Raw genomic sequence first — 17,797 nt, 5'->3', positions numbered from 1 at the left:
TGTATATCAGTATGTAGTGTCTCTACTTTAAAGAGTCCTCTCCTGCTGATGTTCAGGTGTATATCAGTATGTAGTGTCTCTACTTTAAAGAGTCCTCTCCTGCTGATGTTCAGGTGTATATCAGTATGTAGTGTCTCTACTTTAAAGAGTCCTCTCCTGCTGATGTCCAGGTGTATATCAGTAGGTAGTGTCTCTACTTTAAAGAGTCCTCTCCTGCTGATGTCCAGGTGTATATCAGTAGGTAGTGTCTCTACTTTAAAGAGTCCTCTCCTGCTGATGTCCAGGTGTATATCAGTATGTAGTGTCTCTACATGTCTCCATGCTTTAATGTTCAAAAAGCTCTTTATTTCTCTCTCACTGCCTGTGCTGCAGCACCTCTTTTCACCCTCTGTCTGAAACCAGAGCCCAGTCTGTTCTGATTGGTCAATCTCACAAAACCTCACCTCAAAACAACCAAATGATCCCTAAAATGGCTTGTATCTGTGCTGTGTAGACGTGACTTCTTTCCCTGCAGCTTATGCAGGGAAGGAAGTCACGTCTCTGTTAAACGATGTCCTTGCTTCTAATGTCACTTTGCAAACATGCTTCCCTTTTGCTTAGGTTGCTTCTCACTTGTCCACCTTCAACATTTCCAAATCCCTACTGACTCCACCCTAACCTGTAAAACATGTCAGTATGAATCCCAACACACTTCCCATTCGTCCTCTGATTAGACCATGACAGGAAGCTGGTAATAAGTGTATGTAATACATTTTTAAGGGAAGTAAATGAGCAGATGTTGTGGATTCAGAGTGTTCACAGAGGCTGCCCGAGGTGTCGGCTTGTTCTCGGAGCCAGACTGTGTAGGAGGGACTATTTCTGTCCTCTTCCTCTGTCTGTCACTGTGTTCCTCCTCCACAGCTCAGCCTGCAGACTTAACAGAGCTTTGAGAAGTCACAGTACAGCTGAGAGGAAGCGCCATTGATTTCCAGTCATTTCCATGAAGAGAAAACAAAGCTCCTGCACACGATTAGTCATGTGATCGATCAGCGTTAAAGGGGGCTTATTATGCTTTTAGCTTCTCCCTCTCCTGTAGTGTGTTGTATAGGGTCTGCATGTAAATGGTCTTCAAAGGCTACAGTCCCTCTAGAGGGAGTTTCTCTACGCCTCCATCGGACTACCTGTTTACCTAGGTAACATAATGACATCACTATGCACCACTCTGGCTTCTATTGGCTAGCGCTCCAATACATCGTACGTCATAGGCTAAGGGGCGGGACATCTTTAAGCGGTTGACCAATCAGAGCAGACTGGGCTCTGGTTTCAGACAGAGGGTGAAAAGAAATGCTGCAGCAGTATGAGAAAAATAAAGAGCTTTTTGAATATTAAAGGGCCCATGTCATGGCCATTTCTACTGATCATAATTCCATTGTTGAGGTCTACTAGAATAGATTTCCATTGTTCAATGTTCCAAACTCACATTGGTTTCTCACAGCATCTCTGTATAGTCTGTGTCTTCACTCTCTGTCCTACACGCCTTGTTGGAGCTCCTGCCCCCCTCCCTGTGAGCCCACTGCGCTCTGATTGGTCAGCTCGCCCACTCTGTTCTGATGAGTCCACCACCGTTACAGCTGAACATCAGTGATTATGTTTTACAATGGCGTTTGTTAGCAACCAGGAAATGACACCAGTAATGAGAAACAGACGAGAATGCTGCGTGGGGTCTGGGTGCCGTGTTGGCGGGACGTTGCGGGGCTCGCTGCTCCGCCCTTTGAGGCTCGAGGAGCGGACAGTGTGAGCTGGAATACTGGTGTCGTGTCCTGGTTGCTGCGTGGGGTCTGCGAGACAGCGAGACACGGCGAAACTCAGCCTGAGCACACACACACACACACTCACACACACACACACACACACACACACACACACACACACACACTCACAGCTGTGGTAAGGCTGATTGAGTATAGTGTGAGGAGCTGTTACGTCACCATACCCAGGAAGAAAAAGAGAAATGTCCAACGAGGCGTTCTGGGGCAGCAGACGGGTCTTCTCTGTGTTCTACAGGGTGGACTTTGAGGGTCTGTGACTCTGCAGACCGTTTACATGCAGAAAGCTACATAACACACAAGGGGACGGGTGATAACCGGAAAAGCATGACATGGGACCTTGAACCTGTTCAACCCGGAGGCCCCTGCCCGCATTGCATTACAACGCTAAAAACGCTATTGAAGGTTAATCCAATGTGTCTGAAATGATTACTGATAACCCATCTTCATATTTATGTCAATAACGGAGTTTTCATATATAGTTGCTATGACAACTTCCGGTTTTGGGCATTCTGGCTACGCATCACTCATTCACCAATGGGTAATGTTTAGATGGATTTTAGGAACTTCCCCTCGATTCTATTGGCTCTCGCGGTTAGAAAGAGATGTCAATCATCAAGATCGACCGAGGGGGTCCAGAGAGATGGAAAATCCACCCAAATGACCCCAGAAGTGTTTTTATTTTGCTAAATCTCTCTAAAAAGGTCAAATGTCACTTGTTTTGCATCCATCTTGATACAGGGTACTTATTTTATGTTGTAGTGTGCATTCCTAAAGCTTTTAGTCTACCATCCCATCATCTAAGGGTGGTTTTCACTATAAGTAATGGTTATTTTTGGACGGACACAATAATTTACATTTGTTTACTATGTTCAATCTGAAATTATTTAAAAATTCTATATTGATTCTGACTTTTCTGCATCCAACTCACAGGTTTATCATTGCTTGGGGCAAAAAGAGGATTCATTTACCCCTTTTAGAAGTTATAGTCATCTGTTCTGGGAATGTCATTGTCGAGCCTGAGACCTGGGAAACAGGCTCGGGCTGAACCGGTTAAGCATGGAGACCTGTCGCATAGAGGCACAACATACTAATATGATCCTGGAAATTAGTGTAACCCTTTTCAAGCTAATGCACCTGCAGGTTTTTCTTGCTGTTCTGAATTTGTATCTTCATGGTTTATTGCACTTATATAAAAGCGCCAGCTACATCAAATATAATGTAATGCAAGACGGAGCTTTCTGACCTAAATAGGCTTTCCAAATTACTGGAATAAATTCATCTCGGTACCAAAATATAACTGAAAATGCAGATCAGAATAATAGGAATTAAAAAATCAAGGCATCGGGAAGCTCTGAAAACAAATCTGCAGCATGTAAGATGTGTACAATCCTGTCACTCTGTAATCTCAAACTGTGTGAGATGGGGACGCTGTGTGTGTAAAGTCAGAGGGGATTCTCTCTCTGTGTGTGTGTGTGTGTGTGTGTGTGTGTGTGTGTGTGTGTGTGTGTGTGTGTGTGTGTGTGTGTGTGTGTGTGTGTCTGTTTGTGTGTTTGTGTGTGTGTGTGTGTGTGTGTGTGTGTGTGTGTGTGTGTGTGTGTGTGTGTGTGTGTGTGTGGTGTGTGTGTGTGTGTGTGTGTGTGTGTGTGTGTGTGTGTGTGTGTGTGTGTGTGTGTGTGTGTGTGTGTGTGTGTGTGTGTGTGTGTGTGTGTGTGTGTGTGTGTGTGTGTGTGTGTGTGTGTGTGTGTGTGTCACAAACAATGATTCTCTGTCTTCTCCCCCCCCCCCGCTCGCTGCTCCTTAGAACTTAGGCTGGAACCAATAAGGCACTTACAGCCCACATTTCTTTCACATGATGTTGTCAGCTGGACTCAGCCAATTGTGTTGGAGGAAGATATTGTTTAACATCTGTGTACCGGATGCATTTCGTTTCCTGCAGTCAGAGGTGGGAAGCAGTGGAGAACAAATACTTCGTTACTGTACTTAAGTACATTTGTCTGGTATCAGTACTTTACTCCACTACTTCTTACATGTTGAACTCAAATACCTGTACTTTCTACTTCTTACATGTTGAACTCAAATACCTGTACTTTCTACTTCTTACATGTTGAACTCAAATACCTGTACTTTCTACTTCTTACATGTTGAACACAAATACCTGTACTTTCTACTTCTCACATGTTGAACACAAATACCTGTACTTTCTACTTCTCACATGTTGAACTCAAATACCTGTACTTTCTACTTCTCACATGTTGAACACAAATACATGTACTTTCTACTTCTTACATGTTGAACTCAAATACCTGTACTTTCTACTTCTTACATGTTGAACTCAAATACCTGTACTTTCTACTTCTTACATGTTGAACTCAAATACCTGTACTTTCTACTTCTTACATGTTGAACTCAAATACCTGTACTTTCTACTTCTTACATGTTGAACTCAAATACCTGTACTTTCTACTTCTTACATGTTGAACCCAAATACCTGTACTTTCTACTTCTTACATGTTGAACTCAAATACCTGTACTTTCTACTTCTTACATGTTGAACCCAAATACCTGTACTTTCTACTTCTCACATGTTGAACCCAAATACCTGTACTTTCTACTTCTTACATGTTGAACCCAAATACCTGTACTTTCTACTTCTTACATGTTGAACTCAAATACCTGTACTTTCTACTTCTTACATGTTGAACCAAATACCTGTACTTTCTACTTCTTACATGTTGAACCAAATACCTGTACTTTCTACTTCTTACATGTTGAACACAAATACCTGTACTTTCTACTTCTTACATGTTGAACACAAATACCTGTACTTTCTACTTCTCTCATTTTGAACACAAATACCTGTACTTTCTACTTCTTACATGTTGAACCCAAATACCTGTACTTTCTACTTCTTACATGTTGAACACAAATACCTGTACTTTCTACTTCTTACATGTTGAACTCAAATACCTGTACTTTCTACTTCTCTCATTTCCCAAACAGCTGGTTCCTTTAGTCTGAATGTGTGTTTGGGGCATGGTCATTATTCTTTAGAGTCACTGCGTGCCTATTGGTTGGAACACGATCCGTGTATCCATCACTTCCTGGTCTTCTCTAAAGAAGAGGGACCAATGGAAACGTTGTCATGTTGCCGTTGTTCACCATGGAAACATTCATTAGCTAACAATGACATTATTGTTCTATTAATATAAATACATGTTGATGTAGAAGAGACATGAAGAAGAGGGGACACATGTTGATGTGGAAGAGACATGAAGAAGAGGGGACACATGTTGATGTAGAAGAGACATGAAGAAGAGGGGACACATGTTGATGTAGAAGAGACATGAAGAAGAGGGGACACATGTTGATGTAGAAGAGACATGAAGAAGAGGGGACACATGTTGATGTAGAAGAGACATGAAGAAGAGGGGACACATGTTGATGTAGAAGAGACATGAAGAAGAGGGGACACATGTTGATGTAGAAGAGACATGAAGAAGAGGGGACACATGTTGATGTAGAAGAGACATGAAGAAGTGGATTTTGCACAATCGGTGACCTTTAAGTGTGTGTTGTGTTGTGTTGTGTTGCTGTAGATGTGATGGACCAGCAGAGGGCGCTCCACTCAGGCTGCCTGGTCTCGGGGGTCCGCACGCCCCCCGTCCGTCGCAACAGCAAACTGGCCAGCCTGGGACGCATCTTCAAACCCTGGAAGTGGAGGAAAAAGAAAAACGAGAAGCTGAAGCCCCCTGCAGGTCAGTGTGTGGCGCAGAACCAGAGGGGGAGGAAGACGTGGTTTTGTTGGAGAGAATTCGACATGTTTTAAAAACTCTGTGAGAGCGTTCTGGCTCACTCGAGTTAGGACAAGTTAAACATGAGGGAAGAAGAGGATTAAAAACAAACGGTTCACAACAACGTCTTTTTGTCAGTCTTTTAATGATGGGAATCTGTGAAGCAACTAAAGCCATTCAATTAATGTTACTCGTGTTCTATACAATTTATATCATTTTCATTTTATAACACGTTATGCTTCTGCTCTGCAACAGTTTTGGGAATAGCAAAAATAATATAGCAGTTGTGATAATCACGTACAATGTGTGTTATATAAAATATAATGTAATGCTATAAAGACAGAGCTTTCTGACCTACATTACGCCCCAAAATAGACTTTCCAAATTACTGGAATAATTTAATGTTGGTACCAAAATATAACTGAAAGTACAGGTCAGCAAAATAAAACACTAAACAATGAAGGCAAAAGGAAGCTCTGAAATGTTTTTGAAATCTCTAAAGTAACTTGATCCGTTCAATTACTGTTACTCATGTAGTCTACTTTACAATTTATATTATTTTAATGTTGTTACACTTTAGACTTCTACTCTGCAACAGTTTAGAGAAATATTGTAACCATCTTTTTATCCGACAACTGCTTTCTTTGATTACAAATTACCGTACAAAACATATACAAGCTGATAAGATATGGTGCTTTGCTATACTTGCTATTGCAAAAATAATATAGCAGTAGTGATAATATATATGTAACGGGGTTCATTGTTACCTTTAGCAAGCTTTACCTTTTGCTGATCAGATGTTCTTCCCAAATGTTGTGTATAAGAAGGATAATTAGTATAAAAAGTACTTCAAAATTGGGTTATATATATTTTTTTTTTACCACAATACTTGAGTAAACGTACTTCATTGCAATCCACCACTGCATGAGACTTCCATCAGTGGTGCAACGCAGAGTATTTGGGCAGTGGAGTGGCTCAGGGAGGCTTTATTTGCAAATACTGCCAGGTTGAATCACATGTTTTTATTCTCCATGTAATCAGGGGACTGTAAATGATCATAAAGTCATAACATGTGTTTGTTGTTTAGCGGTGGAGAAGAAGGCAGCTGTGAGGCAGAGGAGAGATGACCTCGTCAGGAGGAACCCAGGAGAGACAGAGACAGGTACACACACACACACACACACACACACACACACACTTTAATGACTCCAGGCTTGTCACAGTTGACTTGTTTTGCCACATGATGCCTCGCACTGCAGACTGACTTCTGTCTTACTACTCCTCCTCCTCCTCCTCCTCCTCCTCCTCCTCCTCCTCCTCCTCCTCCTCCTCCTCAGATCTGGCCTGTGGGGGTAACGTTGAGGATCCAGAGACCCCTCCTCAGTCTGACTCTGAGGACAGAGACGAGGGTGCCGTGGCCCCGCTGGCCAGCACCAGTGAAGACCTGGGCAGCGATTTAGAGGCTTCGACAGGTGGAGAGCACACTTTCAGGAAGACAAACATCAAGACGCTGCACTTCTGATGTTTGATTATGTTAATAAAGCTATTTACCTTTAAGTCATTGAGGATTCCTCCAGCAGCTCCAGTCTGAACCATGTCTCTGATTGTCCACTAGGTGGAAACAGAGCCTTGCTAAACAAATCAGAACGAATCAGAATCAGACCTTTATTCGTCCCACAGAGGGGACATTTACATGGCTACAGCAGAAAAGAGCCAAGAGTTGGTTGTAGAAGTGTCAGAATCAATATAGATTTGTCAGTAAATTCAGTAAATTCTATTGTTCTCCACCTAAAAAAACACATTATTTATAGTGAAAACCACCTTTGAATGATGAGTAGCTTCATTCTGAACCATGCCTCTGATTGTCCACTAGGTGGAGACACAACCTCTCTAAACAAACTTGATTTGTCCTTTTCAGTGCAAGATGTGACTGAGGACACCAAGACCCTCGGAGACCCCAACCAGAGTGAAGACGGAGAGGACGAGAGCACGTCTCTGAGCGACCCGAGCGACGAGAAGCTGCCGGCGGGGAAGGTGGAGGTCGCGGAGGTCAAACCGAAACCTGAGGTGACGGCAGCCCCCCCGCCTGTACGAACCAGAACGTCTCCTCCTCCCAAACCCCCCGTCAGGATGCTCACCAGGATGGGAAGTCTGGACTGTGAGTGAACCGCCAGCAGCACCCTGAGGTTTCATATTCTGGTCCCAAAATGGTGGAATTAGTTCCCCATTGATATCAGACAGTTTACACAATTTTTTCGCAGACTACAAACTCGCCTGTTTCGACACATCTTCAATACAAATGATCATTCTGTACCTAGCACTTAAAGAGGATTTGGCTTTAAGTGAAGCTAATGCGATGGCACTTCATCTGGTTGTGCAAATAGATGGGAAATAATAATAATAATAATAATAATAATAAAGCTTTATTTGTATAGCACTTTTCATACGCAGCTTAAAGTACTTTAACAAAAGGGCACACTTTAACATTATAAGGGGAGACAAGGAGGTAAAAGGTACGATAATCAAAATAAAATACAGTAAAATAAATATCCCTATCCGAAAAATAAAAGAAGACATAAGACAAAATGAATAGATATATAAAAACCTATATAATAGAATAATAAAAACGTAATAATAATTATAATACAGGTGGAAATACCAACTTAAAATTAAATCTCGCATATTAAACTGTTACATAAAAAATATAAGTAATAACCTATAAATAAATAAAAGCATATAAAAATAAATAAAGACTGAAACATTGTTTAAAAGGGGTGTTGTGTCGCTAATAAAAAGCTAATCTAAAAAGATGTGTCTTTAGCTGCGGTTCCAAAATGTCCACTGGGTTTGTTTCTTCACGGTTGTCTCTTATGGCGCTTTTCCACTGCAGCACGTAGCACGGTTTAAGCGGGCCATGCCAAACCAGGCCCGCTTTTTTTTTGCTTTTCCACTAGGGGTAGTTCCGCCTCAGGGCTACTTTTTCACCTTTTTCTGGCTCTCCATAATCGAGGTTCTTACCGGGCTGAATATGCTAAACTAGTGACGTAAACACTCTCGACTGCTGATTGGTCAGAAAGAATCGCTGGCAAGGGGGCTACAGCTACAACAAGATGAACATATTTGACCGTGATTTAATTGTAAAACCTTTTAAAATGCGTGTTTTCTGAATGGAGATCGGCTAAGCTAACGCAGTATATGCTCCGACCGTCCACACTCACAACAACGACCTACAGACATAAATAAACCAGCGCCTGTATTCGCCATGACACAGGCAGTCTGTGGTTTGTACTTGTTTAACTTCTGTCTACTTTCTGAACAGATATGAGGAGCTGTGAGCTCTGAGGGCTAACAGCTAACGGCTGATGTTTTGGTTTTGTGGTTCGCATTGAAGATGACGTCACGGCAGTTTTACGCAGCGTCGCTCGCCCCGCCTACACTGCGTTACTATAGTTACTACCACAGTAACTAAACTGTAATGGCAACGCAGCATAAAGTGAGCCTGGCCTACCAAGGCCTAACCATACCGTACTAAGCCGTGCTAAGTCCTGCAGTGGAAAAGCGCCATTAGCTAAATGTAATGTAATCCCCACCCCCCATCCCCCATCCCCCATCCCCCTCCGTGTCTCACTCTTGCCTCTCACCCCCAGGTGCCCCTTCAGTGCCGGTGAAGAAGTCCCCAGCCACCCTACCCAGGAATTTCACGCTCCCCAAAGACCCTCACGGCTCCCTGCTGCGAGGCCGGATGTCCACACCCACCGGGTCCCCCCACCTGGGGGCGCTGCACCCCCCGCTTCCCCCCAGCTGCATCATCGAGGAGCTGCACCGAGCGCTCGCCACCAAACACAGGCAGGACAGGTCAGTGTGGAGATATACAGACTTATTTAACATACGCTTTAAAGGTCACCTATTATGCAAAATCCACTTGTTCTTGTCTCTTCTACATCAACATGTGTCCCCTCTTCTTCATGTCTCTTCTACATCAACATGTGTCCCCTCTTCTTCATGTCTCTTCTACATCAACATGTGTCTTCTCTTCTTCATGTCTCTTCTACATCAACATGTGTCCCCTCTTCTTCATGTCTCTTCTACATCAACATGTGTCCCCTCTTCTTCATGTCTCTTTTACATCAACATGTGTCCCCTCTTCTTCATGTCTCTTCTACATCAGCATGTGTCCCCTCTTCATGTCTCTTCTACATCAACATGTGTCCCCTCTTCTTCATGTCTCTTCTACATCAACATGTGTCCCCTCTTCTTCATGTCTCTTCTACATCAACATGTGTCCCCTCTTCTTCATGTCTCTTCTACATCAACATGTGTCCCCTCTCCTTCATGTCTCTTCTACATCAACATGTGTCCCCTCTTCTTCATGTCTCTTCTACATCAACATGTGTCCCCTCTTCTTCATGTCTCTTCTACATCACCATGTGTCCCCTCTTCTTCATGTCTCTTCTACATCAACATGTGTCCCCTCTTCTTCATGTCTCTTCTACATCAACATGTGTCCCCTCTTCTCCATGTCTCTTCTACATCAACATGTGTCCCCTCTTCTCATGTCTCTTCTACATCAACATGTGTCCCCTCTTCTTCATGTCTCTTCTACATCAACATGTGTCCCCTCTTCTTCATGTCTCTTCTACATCAACATGTGTCCCCTCTTCTTCATGTCTCTTCTACATCAACATGTGTCCCCTCTTCTTCATGTCTCTTCTACATCAACATGTGTCCCCTCTTCTTCATGTCTCTTCTACATCAACATGTGTCCCCTCTTCTTCATGTCTCTTCTACATCAACATGTGTCCCCTCTTCTTCATGTCTCTTCTACATCAACATGTGTCCCCTCTTCTTCATGTCTCTTCTACGTCAACATGTGTCCCCTCTTCTTCATGTCTCTTCTACATCAACATGTGTCCCCTCTTCTTCATGTCTCCTCTACATCAACATGTGTCCCCTCTTCTTCATGTCTCTTCTACATCAACATGTGTCCCCTCTTCTTCATGTCTCTTCTACATCAACATGTGTCCCCTCTTCTTCATGTCTCTTCTACATCAACATGTGTCCCCTCTTCTTCATGTCTCTTCTACATCAACATGTGTCCCCTCTTCTTCATGTCTCTTCTACATCAACATGTGTCCCCTCTTCTCCATGTCTCTTCTACATCAACATGTTTCCCCTCTGTGGAAAGAGACTCTGAAAGTTTCAGGAACAAAGATTCTCTCTCTTTTTGATCCATTTCTATAAAAACCTGTCTGAAAATGAGCTGATCAGATTTTGGCCACTTGATGATGTCATAACGATGTGTTGTCTTGTGTAACCATTAGCCAATCAGCAACCAGGGTAACCCCCCCCCCTTATCACCTGAATCTCCTCCTAGAGCACCATTGTGGCTTAAAAACTCACCTGTTCACCGTGGCCTTTGACCCATAACCCATCGCAGTGCTTCTACTCCTACTGCTATTTATTTAATTTTGACTTTATTATTTGCCCCTTTTGTTTGTTGGTTGGGGTTAACCCTATTTTTTTTTTTTAAGAAGGGGCAGGTGAAATAAGATTTTCTTCTCCCTGCTCCTTTCCACCATGCACTATAACAAACAGTATAAGTGTACATGTTTTGTTTTAAAATAACTGCCATGTGTGGAATAAACAAACAAACAAATAAATAAATAAATGTATGACTCGAAGGACGCTCGCTCATCTCTGTATATACACTGAACAAAAATATAAACGCAACACTTTTGTTTTTTCTCCCATTTTTCATGAGATGAACTCAAAGATCTAAAACATTTTCTATAAACACAAAATAACCATTTCTCTCAAATATTGTTCACAAATCTGAAAGAATCTGTGATAGTGAGCACTTCTCCTTTGCCGAGATAATCCATCCCACCTCACAGGTGTGGCATATCAAGATGCTGATTAGACAGCATGATTATTGCACAGCTGTGCCTTAGGCTGGCCACAATAAAAGGCCACTCTGAAACGTGCAGTTTTGCTTTATTGGGGGGGTCTGGGGGGGTCCGAAAACCAGTCAGTATCTGGTGTGAGGGGTAGGGTTAGGGGTAGGGTTAGGGGTAGGGTTAGGGTTAGGGTAATGTTGTGAATCGAGTGGCCTGTGTTCGTCGTCCATTACATACGCCTGCCCATACCATAACCCCACCACCACCATGGGCCACTCGATTCACAACATTACCCTAACCCTACCCCTAACCCTACCCCTCACACCAGATACTGCCTGGTTTTCGGACCCCCCCAGACCCCCCCAATAAAGCAAAATGCACGTTTCAGAGTGGCCTTTTATTGTGGCCAGCCTAAGGCACAGCTGTGCAATAATCATGCTGTCTAATCAGCATCTTGATATGCCACACCTGTGAGGTGGGATGGATTATCTCGGCAAAGGAGAAGTGCTCACTATCACACATGTTTTCAGATTTGTGAACAATATTTGAGAGAAATGGTTATTTTGTGTATAAAGAAAATGTTTTAGATCTTTGAGTTCATCTCATGAAAAATGGGAGCAAAAACAAAAGTGTTGCGTTTATATTTTTGTTCAGTGTACATATGTATTTATTTATTCTGAAATGGTGAAACATTCCAAAAACCTAATTTCCACCCGGTATAAATAACGTATTGTGATTTAGTCAAGGACAGCCTACAAACACACTGGTACATCACAGGTGCCTGGGTATACAGTAGGTTTTAGATACTTAAAGTGAATCCACACCTTCCAGACAATCAGAATAGAGACTTCCCGCTGGCCATGGTGTTATAAAGCTATAACTTACAGACTTGTCCTTGTGATGTTTGACCTCAGTTTCCAGACGAAGGACTCTCGCTCGTCTCTGAAGCGCCGGATGGACGGCCGTCTGTCCCGGACGTCCAGCACGGAGCGGGAATCGAACCGAGAGACGGACGGGAAGAAAGAGTCGGACGAGAACAAGGAGAACTGGCATCTCGATGAATACCTGAACGACCAGGACAGCTGGAACGACTCCGTCATCTCCGGTAGGGCTGCTGTACTCGTTCGAACACCATGTACAATATGGATTTAATGTGGTTTTATTGATTTAGGCAAGTTCATTTATATAGCACCTTTCAACACAAGGCAATTCAAAGTGCTTTACAAAAATGAAAGACTTTAAGAAAATGGCATTTAAAAACAGTCATTAAAGAGCAAAGATAATAAAATAAAAATACATGAATAATAGTTGCAGTGTAAGATATGGATAGTTAAATTGAAAGCAGCGGCAAACATAAGAGTCTTCAGCCTGGATTTAAACTGATCGTATTGCTACTGCTGAGAAGAAGTTGTAAATTCCACTGGCTAAACTGCAACGACAGCAACGTAACTTGAGCATTTATCGAGGTTTTCTGTTAATGTCCAAGTCTGTTCACATTTTCTTTACCATTAACCAGTCTTTAAACACTGCAGAGCCCATACTGTGTTCCCTTTAGTGTTTACTTCCTGTCTGTCTTCTTCTGCTGTTCCCTTTAGTGTTTACTTCCTGTCTGTCTTCTTCTGCTGTTCCCTTTAGTGTTTACTTCCTATCTGTCTTATTTTGCTGTTCCCGTTAGTGTTTACTTCCTGTCTGTCTTCTTCTGCTGTTCCCGTTAGTGTTTACTTCCTGTCTGTCTTCTTCTGCTGTTCCCTTTAGTGTTTACTTCCTGTCTGTCTTATTTTGCTGTTCCCTTTAGTGTTTACTTCCTGTCTGTCTTATTTTGCTGTTCCCTTTAGTGTTTACTTCCTGTCTGTCTTCTTCTGCTGTTCCCTTTAGTGTTTACTTCCTGTCTGTCTTCTTCTGCTGTTCCCCTTACTGTTTACTACCTGTCTGTCTTCTTCTGCTGTTCCCTTTAGTGTTTACTTCCTGTCTGTCTTCTTCTGCTGTTCCCTTTAGTGTTTACTTCATGTCTGTCTTCTTCTGCTGTTCCCTTTAGTGTTTACTTCATGTCTGTCTTCTTCTGCTATTCCCTTTAGTGTTTACTTCCTGTCTGTCTTCTTCTGCTGTTCCCTTTAGTGTTTACTTCCTGTCTGTCTTCTTCTGCTGTTCCCTTGCACTGTTTTTCGTTTCTTTACTTGTGACAGTTTAGACTTCATGTATCCAAACATTTACAGTCCTCTGGAATGTCCAAATTGTCCAATCAGAATTAAATATATTCCACTCAGCCATGTAATAACTGCTGCTAAAGTACAGATTCTGGTCGGCCTGTCAGTGGATGATGAATCTGCGGATGTTTGTTTACAGTCATGAAGAGCAGCAGCAGACTCACAGGTGTTGGGTTTCAGTCGCCTCGTCTACTCCGCTCTGACCTCATGTGGGTCACAGCGTCTGCAGTTTACATGTCTGTGAACCTGGAGCGGAATCTAAAAAGCAGCAGGCTGCAGTAATGACGGACAGGTCAGCTCTGACTGCAGAGAAAGAGAAATATGTAGTGAGCAGTGAGACAATAGAGACTGGACTTTAAAGGTCACCTATTATGCAAAATCCTCTTCTTCATGTCTCTTCTACATCAACATGTGTCCTCTCTTCTTCATGTTTTTTCTACATCAACATGTGTCCCCTCTTCTTCATGTCTCTTCTACATCAACATGTGTCCCCTCTTCTTCATGTCTCTTCTTCTTCATGTCTCTTCTACATCAACATGTGTCCCCTCTTCTTCATGTCTCTTCTTCATCAACATGTGTCCCCTCTTCTTCATGTCTCTTCTACATCAACATGTGTCCCCTCTTCTTCATGTCTCTTCTACATCAACATGTGTCCCCTCTTCTTCATGTCTCTTCTACAACAACAACAATGGCCGATTGTATTGAAGCGCTGTTCGCTTTGGCTATCCTCTTACAAAACAAAATGGAAGGCATCGGACGACTTTACTTGGAACTTTACAAACATCACATGCGAAATGCAAGACTTCTTTGTGGTCTTCAGCATCTACTTCAACGACGAATCTGCCCCCGCCTCGGCGTAAGAGAGACGTAAGCGACGCCGCCTCTTAGCTCCGAAGCTCTTGCCTCTAGACCGACAATTTTTTAGAGCTGGAAGTGAACTGGATTCCGGAGCTAAGAGGCGGCGCCTCTGCGGTGTGAACAGGAAAAACCGGTACTTTTCAGCGTTGGTGTGAAAGGGGCACTAGAGGGGCGTGGGGCTCCTTATTTTCATCTAAAGTAACAGACAGAGAATCAGCACTTTTGAAACAGGGCTGAAGCAGAGGGGATTATGGGTAATGCTGCAATGATCTGTTTGGTATAATAGGGGACCTTTACTTAATGTTTAACTTAAGTGGAACTAAGGCAAAACTATGGCGAAATCTATTATATAAGTGAATTACAAATAAAACCCTAAGCTCATACTTTAACATCTTGGAATAAGTAGTAAGCATGTGTTTCATTAATAAGGTGTTAGCAGAAAGCACATAGGCCCTCTGTGTGTTGATAAGCACGAGTTCAGATGAAGTGGGTATTGGCCTTATTGTGCCCCCCCCCCCCGTTCTGCTCATTTTCAGGTTCATATATGTGACATGTCTCCGTGCTTTAATACTCACAAAGCTCTTTAGTGTTCTCATACTGCCTGTGCTGCAGCACCTCTTTTCACCCTCTGTCTGAAACCAGAGCCCAGTCTGCTGTGATTGTTCAGCTGGCCGGCTCTGTTGTGATTGGTCAACCGCTTAGAGATGTCCCGCCCCTTAGCCTTTCACTTACAATGTGTTGGAGCGCTAGCCAATAGAAGTGAATGTGTTACATATGTACAAAGGATGCTTCAGTCTGACTTTATTGAATCTCCCCAGATGGTAGCAGTTCATACTCTCTGTTCAGAACATGCTTTGGGTCCGAGATGATGATGTAAAGACTGCATTTAGATTTAGCTTTTTATCAGCACTTTATATGTTCTTTTAGTCTTTACTATTTACCTACCTTTATATTGTTTTATTTTGTTTTATAGGTCTTAAAGGATTTAATCTTATTTTATTAATCTAACATGCTTCTATAGCAATATTTATTATCGACTCAGGTGTCTTGTGTCTCATTTGTCAGAGAGAAACCTTTCACCTCCTTGTGTCTGTTAACCTGATCAACTGTTATATTTCGCTGCGTGTACCTTTTAAAGTTCTTAACAAATAATCGTATGTATTTCGTTGTTTGTTTTTAACTTGCGATGTGTCATTTTGTAAAGCGCTTTGAGCTGCATGTGTTATACAAAGCTTTATTATTGAATACAGTACAGTAACAGTATATCCCCCCCCCCCCCACAGGGACTCTCCCCCGCCGGGTGAGGAAGGAGCTTCTGGCCGTGAAGCTGAGGAACCGGCCCAGCCAGCAGGAGCTCGAGGACAGGAACATCTTCCCGGTGCGCAGCGACCAGGAGAGGCAGGAGATCCGACAGCAGATCGAGACCAAGCTGGCCAAGTGAGTCACTTTGTAGACGCCGTCACCCCCCCCCCCCCCCCCCCCGCCATCAGACCCCCCACCTATGTCTGTCCCATCACTCAACATCACTGCTGTCTGCACCTGTGTTCCAACATCACCTAACAGATGCTCGGTCCTTGAACACACCACTCACGACAAGGCTAAGTTTGAACTTGAAACATATTTTAAAGGTCATGCAAAGTGCACTTTTTGATGTCTTTTATACATAGATAAGTGTCCCCGGTGTGTCAGGGAACTCACGCAGCGTCAGAAAATAAAACCCTCTCTCTTTTCCTCCGTACCCAAATCTCTAAAAACGGGGGAACAACAGAGCTGATCCAGATTTGCGTCCGATATGACATAATATCTGAAATGTAGGCTGGCTTTACGCCCACGGCCCAATCAGAAACGATGCGCGACGTGTATTGGATGTAGTATGGTCTTTGTTTACATTAGCAAGCATCGCTAACACTCAGAGCTAACCTGTACTGGAGAGAGTATGTGTAAAGAAGCAGGAAATACAAAGAGGAACTCACCTTGTTGTAAACCCGAGAGAGAAAAAGCATTTAAGCTCCAGACTGTTTCAGAAATAATTATATGATGAAAGAATGATATGGCGTTTCATCCCGGCGGCATTTAGCTGTATCGCGGTAGAGTACTCCCGCATAAGCTCCGCCCCCTCTTTTCTTTTAACGCTTTATACCCAGAATCAGCACTTTAGTAACAGGGCTGAAACGGAGGGATATGAGGCATGGCTGTAATGGATGATCTGTTTGGTATTTTGAGCAAAACACTTTATAGCATTTTTTTTAATATAATTGTATATATCTGAGACCTATAATATACGCCTGAATATAGCATGATAGGAGACCTTTAAAATTGGGAGGGTTTATCCAGCTCCAATTCACTCACCATTCAAATCAGAGTTCATGAGTAGAGACACATGTGCGCGGACATGAAGTTTAACAATTTCTTGACACACATTTATCCGTCTAGTATTTATTTGTTCAGAATCAGTGTTTGAAGTGTTTCTAGAGCACATGTTTGGGACCCTGTTCAGGCAAAATGGGAAAGCGTTGCACAATGAATGTTAAAAAGAAATGAAATGTTATTGAAAATGCAATATGGTCTAGTCCAGTGCTTCTCAAAGTGTGGTCCGCCCCCTCACGGACTGGTGGGTCCACGAGCGCCCCCTAGTGGTCCGTGAGTATATTGGTAACATTTCACATTTGAAATAAATAAATACATTTAAGTTTTCCGCACTCTCGCGGGAATATCTCCGCAATGGAGTGAGCCTAAGTTTCACTTTCGATTGCATGATATAGCCCAGGGCAACACCTTCGTCACACATGTTGCCACTTGTTTGTACCATTTCCAGGCGATTTATAATCTAGAAAAACGGTGTGTTTTGGGATATGTGTGGAGTTAGGTGGTCCACGAGTGTTTTTTGTATTGGTTAAGTGGTCCTTGGTATGAAAAAGTTTGAGAAACACTGCTCTAGTCTAATATCCAAATTGCATGTTTGCTAAAGGCAAGGGTTAATATCTGTAGTATTGTAGGGGGGGAATCCTTGTTTTAAGAATGTGAACAAGGTTTTGAAGATCATATCGTAATTGCTATATCAATCAAGAAATTCGTTTTTTTTTCTCATTCAGGGATGTTTTGACAACTTAGTATCATCGTAGGGCTACTACTCAAAACACCCCTCCTCTCTGTTACAGTACAGCTGATAAACCTCTATACCTCTATATCAGCAGCACGACTCAATTTAGACCTTCAAATCTCACGTTGTGTGCCCGACC

General features: G+C 42.8%; 1 protein-coding gene across 2 annotated transcripts in view; it reads left to right on the top strand.

Annotated features, from left to right (window-relative positions):
• Positions 1-17,797, top strand: part of phactr3b (phosphatase and actin regulator 3b) — an 86,164-nt gene that overhangs the window by 30,717 nt on the left and 37,650 nt on the right. For both annotated transcript variants that reach the window (XM_034090159.1, XM_034090160.2), the window contains exons 2-8: positions 5,405-5,563; positions 6,687-6,761; positions 6,937-7,071; positions 7,518-7,757; positions 9,247-9,454; positions 12,411-12,601; positions 15,842-15,995. In XM_034090159.1, the coding sequence (XP_033946050.1) occupies positions 5,405-5,563; positions 6,687-6,761; positions 6,937-7,071; positions 7,518-7,757; positions 9,247-9,454; positions 12,411-12,601; positions 15,842-15,995 (1,162 nt within the window). The remainder of the gene's footprint in view (positions 1-5,404; positions 5,564-6,686; positions 6,762-6,936; positions 7,072-7,517; positions 7,758-9,246; positions 9,455-12,410; positions 12,602-15,841; positions 15,996-17,797) is intronic.

The sequence above is a fragment of the Pseudochaenichthys georgianus genome, chromosome 8, assembly GCF_902827115.2.
Source record: "Pseudochaenichthys georgianus chromosome 8, fPseGeo1.2, whole genome shotgun sequence".
NCBI lineage: Eukaryota > Metazoa > Chordata > Actinopteri > Perciformes > Channichthyidae > Pseudochaenichthys > Pseudochaenichthys georgianus.
This window is presented reverse-complemented; position numbering and strand designations above follow the sequence as displayed.